General features: G+C 42.7%; 1 protein-coding gene across 1 annotated transcript; it reads right to left on the minus strand.

Annotated features, from left to right (window-relative positions):
- Positions 1-168: 168 nt before the first annotated feature.
- On the minus strand, positions 169-6,468 carry LOC118266004 (tafazzin). The gene is made up of 4 exons (XM_035579336.2): positions 6,188-6,468; positions 3,392-3,517; positions 1,851-1,999; positions 169-1,774 (listed from the first exon to the last, which is right to left on the minus strand). The coding sequence occupies exons 1-4, from the start codon at positions 6,300-6,302 to the stop codon at positions 1,322-1,324; spliced, it is 843 nt and encodes a 280-aa protein (XP_035435229.2). The 5' UTR covers positions 6,303-6,468; the 3' UTR covers positions 169-1,321.
- Positions 6,469-8,566: the final 2,098 nt, after the last annotated feature.

Below are 8,566 nucleotides of genomic sequence, written 5' to 3' on the forward strand. Positions count from 1 at the left end.
AATTGCTGGATGTGCCTGTGCTATTGCTTTGTACAAACATTATGTACGTTCTGCCGACAAAAATTTAAACACTGAATAATCGGCCTATTCTGTTTATAGTAGATAGGTACATAGCTGGGACTGAAGTGTTATAGTTAGGTACGTCGTGGGTGGAAACAAAGAGACGACTGTAAGTCCATCGATTTATTTTGAAAAAAAAAAATAATTCCTCAAAAAGCATATCATACTTGTTTGGACAACAGAACATGATTATGTTACGGCTTAACACAACAATACTAGAGCATCTAACTACGATACATACTTATATACAAGGTGGCGCCCGAGTGCAGACTGCACCCATGCGCAGGCGCAATGCCGCCCGATAAAATCTTATAAAATTAACAATAAATAAGTATTGTACGGAAGACTGGACTGGCTTACTGACAGCGGAGAGGTGACCATCGTCGCCTCGTTGTTTATTTACATTGCTTAGCATTCACTCTGGTGGCCGAGCACTAGTTATGTTTATATTTCATTCCCGGACAATTAGCATGCATTGTGGAACGCGAGGCTAGACCTTTACAACGGAGGACTTAGGAATATATAACCGATTTCGCCAAATTGTAATCACTATAAACTTTACATTTTCGCGGAAAATATAGTCATTTAAAAGATTATTTTAATAAACTTGTTTAAAAATATTTTGGATATATTATGTACACTCTGTGTGCAACAGTCTTTGGTTGTAGAGATGGCGGGAGCCATTGAATTATATCTCTCATCACAATTTACGATATCTAGTAATATGTATTGGAGCCCCACGGCGGCACGAGCCCCCGTGCGGCGAGTAGACGTACTAGGAGACACCGACGCTAATTGTTATCCTACGCGATATAAATGATACGGACTAGGTAAACTGGTGTAAAAATTATCCAAAAACTTGTTATAAAATGATTTTCGGAAATGAGTAACTATAAAATAGAAGCTCCAACGACGTCGACAAAAGCGCAGCCGCCGCGAGCATGGCCCTACACACAAACACGAACACATCGCCACGACACTTACATCCAGGGACACCTTAACCTTACCGATAAACATTCCCACGTAATAAAACTTACATTATGCCGCCCGCTACGTATTAACTAATGAAAAACTTAACTACTCGACATTGCATCGGAATGAACGTGCGACTAGACGCGTCGTCCTCGAGCGAGCCCGAGCTTCATAATGTGTTACGTTACGAGTTCTTTGTCCGATGTAAAAGTACTAAAATTAGTCACAAACGACAACACCGTAAAGATTCATAAAAACGTAGGCAGAGGGGGAGGGGGCGTCGGCGCGGCTAGAGCTCGGAGTCGCGCTCCGGCTGCGGCGCCGTGCCGTTGGGCGCGCGCGCCGACAGTGGCGCCCCGCGCCGCATGAGGGCGCGCGTCGCGTCGCGCAGGCGCAGCAGCTCGTCCTGGATGCACGCCGTGATGGCGGCGCGCGTCTCCTCCTCGCTGGCGTTGGCGCTGCGCAGCTTGTCCAGCAGGTGGTGGATCTGGATGGGCTCGCCCACGTTGAGGAACACCTGCTTCCGGAACTTCAGCAGGTAGGGCTCGGTGTTGGGCAGCACGGCGTCCATGCCCTCGTGCCACACGGGCAGGATGAGCGGCGCGGCGCTGCAGTCGGCCACGAGGCGGCCCACGCCCCACTTGAAGCGGATGTGCTCCTTGTTCACGTTGACGCGCCCCTCGGGGAATATGTGCACCCACTCGCCTCTCGACAGCCGCTCGACGCAGAAGTCCATCGCCGGCTGCAAACAGAGCGGGCGTGAGCGCGGACGTGGCGGGGCGGGGAGGGCGGACGCGGCGGGGCGGGGAGGGACTGACCTGATGCACGCCGGCGCCCCGCACGACGGGCACGCACTTGCCGAGCGCGAAGAAGCAGGAGTGCAGCGCGTTGGTGAAGCAGATGTCGTGCGCGGCCAGCGACCAGCGCATGCAGGCGGGCCGCGTCAGGCTCGCCAGGTCCAGCACACCTGCACACAGCGCACTGCTCGACACTGCTAGTACTTATTCAGATCAAACATAATTCCCTTACTTCCGTAGTCACAGCAGACTTTGACCTCATCGAATGTTCCCGAGGGGTCACGATCGTGGGCCGTTTTAAGTTACTGGAATTATTTATTTCTTTAAACGTAATTTAGTATTAGTAATAGTATTATAACATATTATATTTATTTAAAATTCTTTAAAATTATATTTTTAGAACTCCAGAGACAAAAAGTTCCACCCAATACGTGCCGTTTCGAGGAGCACTGCCTTCTGCATCAGGCCCTTGATCCATCTGCCCAAAATAAGCCTCCTAAGGTGGTCGTCGAGGCTTTTGGGTATTAATTCATTGGCTGACACGACTATTGGCACAATGATAGCCGAATCTACATTCCACATGTCGACAACCTCGTGAGCCAAATCAAGATATTTTATTTGTTTATTTTTCTCAGCTTCCACGAGGTTCTCGTCATGGGGGATGGGACATCCTCATTACAGCAGCAAGCGGGTATTCAAAGTTTTTGTTTTTTAGCTCAAAACTAGCTGATGCCCGCGGCTTCGCTCGCGTGGATTACGGACTTTGTGACTAATAAAAGTAGTCTAAGTTACTCCTTGGTACATCAGCTACCTGCCAATAAAAGTACCATCCAAATCCGTCCAGACATTTCAGAGATTAGCCAAACAGACAGACAGATAAAAATTGAAAAAAAAAAAATTTTTTTTGTTATATCGGTATATCGTAGTATATTCATATGTACGGTTATTTAAATATCACAAACAGATACTCCAATTTTATTTAGTAGTCTAGTCTAGATGTAGAAAACATGTCCAGAGCCGCTTAATGATTTACATAATTGAGATATTGATGTGTTCGCTTTGTCGCTCAAGTGTTCTTACATGGCCATGGCCACCATTGTAGGAAGGCTCTATTTGCTTAGTTAATTACGCACATCTATGGCGGCTTTAGGTAGTATATATTGCAGTATTCGGTACGAATGTAGAGGGAGTTAGGTGATAATCGGATGTGGATTATCTTCAGTAGAATAGGTAGTTATTTAAGAAGTTTACTGTAATATAAAAACACGAGTGTTTAACAATTCAGTAGTTTGAAAAGAGCCACAGTTGGGGCCTATTATAAAGAATAACCAGAACCTGCCATCATTATTGGAAAGATATCTTAGATTTATGGAATAAAAAGTTATGTAGTCTGTAATCAATATTGTACCCATCTGATAAGCACATGTATGCAGCGATAAGGAATGAGGTATGTGAGTAGAATATCAGTAAAGTTATCTGTAAGAGTCAAGTCAATAACGAAGTCGTCATTGCTGTCGTCACATGTAATCTGAGGGAAGCGTTAGAGTGTGGCGTGCACTGACCCCAGAGGCCGGGGTCGTCGAAGCACGAGTGGTGGTTGGACACGGTGAGCAGCGGCTGGCCGCGCGGCCGCCGCACCGCCGCCGCCAGCGTCTCGCGGTTGTACACCGTCGTCTTGTTCAGGAACTCTGCAACACACACACCACTAACTTCTCACTTCTAAATAAACTTTCATCACGTTCTATTTAGGTAACAATTCGACTACTTTTAACATTAGAAGTAGGTACCTAACTCAATTAAGTCTTTGACTGCCAATAGAAAACTGTTGAAGGCAAATCCTCCGCTAACGTCGGTCATCGGTGACCACCACGGCGTTCAAGCAAAGCACTCACTAATTTGAAGACTGTATATCAATGTAATGTATGGCAATTGTACCTATGTGTCTATGGTGTATTCTCATGCTCAAGTACCTATTACATTTAGTATTTGCTTATACTTACATTATATGTTTACGAGTAATTGTTATTGCTACATGAATACGATATACCTACATAAATAACAAATAATCAATGAGTTTTGTTGCAATACTTAACCTTTGATACACACAAATAATGACCTACTTAGAACGGCATAAATTCAAGGACTATTTGATATAACAATAACGATTATCTATTTGCTTTAAGTTTTTTATTTAAAGTTTTTGATTTCTATTTCTTAGAGAGTCATTTTTTATATTATAACTTTTGTGAGATATAGTTACTAAATTTATTATTATGTTTTTCGGTTTACGTAATATTGTATTGTAACAAAAGTGCTGTCATGTAACTGTTTGACAAGTAAATCAACTAGTTATAGTTTCAGCGCCACAATCCTACAGCGCAACGCTCAGTAGCAGAGAGGAGAATACTGCTCAAAAATATGACGCACTAGCATGGTTTGAAACTAGTTGAGTTCCTAGTCAAATAGCACAGTGTGCCAAGTGACAGCACTTTTGGTTTATTTGTAGTTTCCACCTTTTTAATACCTATTTGTATTTCCATGGATTAATATTAGCTAAGTAACTATATTGTAGCTGCATCAAAATATGTAATCATGTACTGCATTATAAAAACCTAAAAAATAATATGATAATAATTAAAAATTTATTGCTTTACAGCGGGCTATACAGTTACTGCTTAGATGAAATACATCAAAAGTGAAATAACCAGTGTAGAGTATAGCAAACATTATCTGTTTTAATAGAATGTTCAAATATGATAAACAGCATTCTTATCAATATATATCAAGTTATTGTTTATCACCCTTAATGATCCGACATGGTTTTGTTAATTTGTTATTGTAGGCTGATGTTCTTTGTGTTAAACCTAATACTTGTAGATACATAATAAAATAATATACATATAATGATCAGACAGCCACACCAACATCGTCACAACACAAAATTGATTTTTACTTGAAGAAATTAAGTATAAAGTAGTGCCATTATTCCACTTCAACAACATAAATCTATCAATGATGTGGGTTGTCCAGCGGCCTGCTCACATCATTAATATGATGTCACTCATTCTTACAAAATGTTTAATCTACAAACAAAATCTGTCAGACAATTTCTATTTACTTAGTTATCTGTGTGTTTCTGATAGGATTAGTATTGTGGCTAAGTAGAATAATAATAATACATAATAAGCCTTAGGCAAAAATGATGACAAGTTTCATACCTTGTTTGCAAGAGATGGAAGAGCATGCATGAAGTGATTGATGAATGTAGAGGAAACAAAAGAGGTATGCGAGACAGCTCTGTTTGCACAGAGGTTTACATATTGGCATGTCAATTATTTAGAAAATAAGTGTATTGAGATCATAGGTGTACCATCACTTGAGCTGTGGATTATCTTAAAGCTGTGAACTACCTCCGGAGCTGCGGACTACCTAGCTTTTATACGGGGGTCCAGCTTGAAAAGCAAGAGCAGGAATGGGGTATTTTTTAGTCAGTAAGAGTCTGACTCTCCTCTCCCTTCGCCCAAGGCGGGAGAAGTCATTGGATGACTTTCAACCCTAAAAAAAAGTGTTCTTAGATCCCTACAATACTAGAGACATATGCAGTTGTGCCCAAAACATTGTGTTCCGTACTACCAATGGCACACATACCTATGGTTCGCTATCCCTGGTCTAGCCTAATGGGAGCCAGCATGTATGTATGTATGTATGTGTGTTTGCAGTGGTTGAGAAACTGTTAGTTGGTTTTGTTAATTATTTTTACTACTTACTCCTAATGTTACAGTGTAAAAGTTGTGTTAGTCTTTCTTACACATTGCAATACTCATTTTATGGTATTATTGTTAGCTTTAGAGATAATAAGGTTTGAGGCTGGAGAGTGACATTTTATTAAGTACTCCATACAGTCATTACAATTAGTGAGTGAACTGAGGGGCGGGATGACCATACAGACAGAGCCATGAGTAATAGCTAGTTAAATACAATTAATATAAAACATAATAGGAAACTTAATTTACTATTTGTTATTTTATATATACACACATAAAAGAGTTCATTACCAGGACATGTGTGGTTGAGTGAGTTTATAATAGAGCAACACCATAACTAAGGTTATATTTTTCTAGATGTTGTATGAAGTTATGAAGTCTGGTATTGAACAAAATAGTATTACTGAGACGTGGCGTGCGCCGTAAGAAACAGGCAACTACCGAAACGCTGATGTAAAGCAATTGTCCTCAATGCTACACTACACACCAAATGCTAATTACGCATTTACATTTACGCAACATGGTTCAAATATAAAACTAATATATGAATTTTGCAAAACAAAACTTTTAAATGTTAAGTCAAATTTCACTGACCTAAGATAATTTTACTAAATAAACCGACGACAGCTACAGTGATAGAGCTCGCGCAGTGCCATAGCCTTCCTGGATTCCGCAGGCGCGGTATAATCCACCCAATGTCGTAGCCCATGGTTGGGCTGGAAGTGCACTACACGGCACAACACTACATTAATATCATTACTGTTATTAACTTTATAAAGTTACACTCGCAATCCAAAATTCGTGCGACCTATTGTGCGAAATATACGTATGAAGTATGATTGACTGATTTTACTCGAATGACAATTACAGTGAAATGACAAGACGTTGACAACAATTGCCATTTTTTTAATTCTAGCATTGGATATCAAGTATTTTTGTATAATGTATAATGTTGCATGGATTTTATTTAAGTCCATGATATGTAGTATGTTGTAAGAACAGCTAGATAAAACAAAATTAAAAATGTAATACTCGCGAAAAAGGTCTATTATTTTATACGAGAAACCAACCATCTACTAATCTACCCAATTTATTCTTTGTTGATTTACATGCAGTAGGTAGAATATGCATGTAATATATGAGATGTAAATCTCTTTAGAAAAAAATTCAGATTTTGTATTATAACTTCCCAGATAGATTAAGCTGGAATTGATTTATCTTTTGTTTAATTTGATCCAATTTGGTGAAATTATATAAGTATTAATAATCCATTAAGTATAAAAATAAACTCTTCAGCTTAGTAGGTTATAATTTTTTTAATTATGTAGTTATTTTATTTTATTGTATTCCACTTTCCAATTCCAAGGGGTTTGAGTAACTTTGTTTGGACTTGTGGCGTCATTTTTTTTTCAGCGGCCACCAATAATTTTCATGTTACTTTGTTCTGCTGAGTTCATTACACATATATGTTCAATTATTTGTATCCTAAGTTATATCAAAACTGAGATATTTGAGTTTGAAGAATTTAAAAATGTAGTCTCTATAAATACTTCAATTACCGTCCTGTGTGAAAAAATCTTAGTTATGTTATTAGAAGATTGATATTGGTTATTGGCTTTACTGTTTCTCGACCGCTCGTCTATCAATGTGACGCTTGTATTGGGCCCTAGGAAATAATAAAAACACAGTATTATACCTTATTGCATTTATTACATGATTTTTAAAAACACATTTACATGTTAACTTTCTTCGTCCATTTCGTTCTCAATGTCATGTCGAATAATGGTATCTAAAAATTGTGCCGGCGGAGTCAGATTATTTTGATATCTGCCCCATGCCATGTACCATATAATGGACATTATATGCGAACAGCAGCCTAAGGTCCGTTTTCCGATTATAAATGAGCAATAGTGGCCCAATATTGCATCTAGCCCTTGTGCATCTTGCTGCGCTTAAGCGGCTCCTGCCCAACCTCGGGGGGCCAAATGCCTCCTGCCGGAGGTTGTACGCGGGGATCGTGCGGTCCATGGCCCTCTACGGAGCCCCTGTGTGGGCGCCGAACCTGATGCGGCGGCCAGCTAGGGCGCTGCTCACGTCTCAGAGGGTCATGGCCATTCGAGTGATCCGCGGATATCGCACGATCTCCGGAGAGGCGGCCAACCTCCTTGCCGGACTCCCGCCGTGGGATTTGGAGGCGAAGGTGCTCGAGCGCGTCTTTAGTTTGCGCACCGACGCGCGTCGCCGGGGCGAAACTCCACTGCCGCGCCAGATTAGTGCGTGGCGGGATGAGCTCCGGCGCGATCTCATGGCGGAATGGCAGCAGCGACTGTCGCAACCGAGGGCTGGGCTCGCTGTCATTGCAGCGGTAAGTCCCCTCTTTGAGGAGTGGCTAGAGAGGCGCCACGGCGTCCTCACCTACCGCCTGACGCAGATGCTTACCGGACATGGAAGCTTCGGTAGGTTCCTGTTTCTGATTGGGCGGGAGGAAACGCCCGGGTGTCATCATTGCGAAGACCGCCCGGAGAACACGGTGGAACATACGCTTCGGTGTGCCCTGCTTGGGCTGAGCACCGCCGTGTCCTCAGGGATGTAGTCGGCGACGGCGACCTCTCGCGTCCGGCACTGGTTCAGGCCATGGTGCGGAGTGAGGGGGACTGGGATGCCGTCTCCTCCTTCTGCGAAGCAGTCATGCTAGCTAAGGAGGAGGCGGGGCGCGTGAGAGAGCGAACCTCATCACGCCCCAGCCGTCGCGAGAGACACTCCGGGCGTCGGGGATCGCGCGACGATCTCCGGCCACCGTAAGTGCGGGTCTGCGGACGGTGAGCAAGGGTAGCTCGCCGCCCGACCAGAACCAGACCCGTGCGTGCGGCGCGTCGCGTTCTGCGCGCGCCTCAAAGAGCCATCAGACCACCACAGATGGGGCCCAGTAGGGCTGATGCCTAATCCGGAGCTGCAGACTACCTAGCGGGTTTA

The sequence above is a fragment of the Spodoptera frugiperda genome, chromosome 7, assembly GCF_023101765.2.
Source record: "Spodoptera frugiperda isolate SF20-4 chromosome 7, AGI-APGP_CSIRO_Sfru_2.0, whole genome shotgun sequence".
In the NCBI taxonomy this organism is placed as follows: Eukaryota; Metazoa; Arthropoda; class Insecta; order Lepidoptera; family Noctuidae; genus Spodoptera; species Spodoptera frugiperda.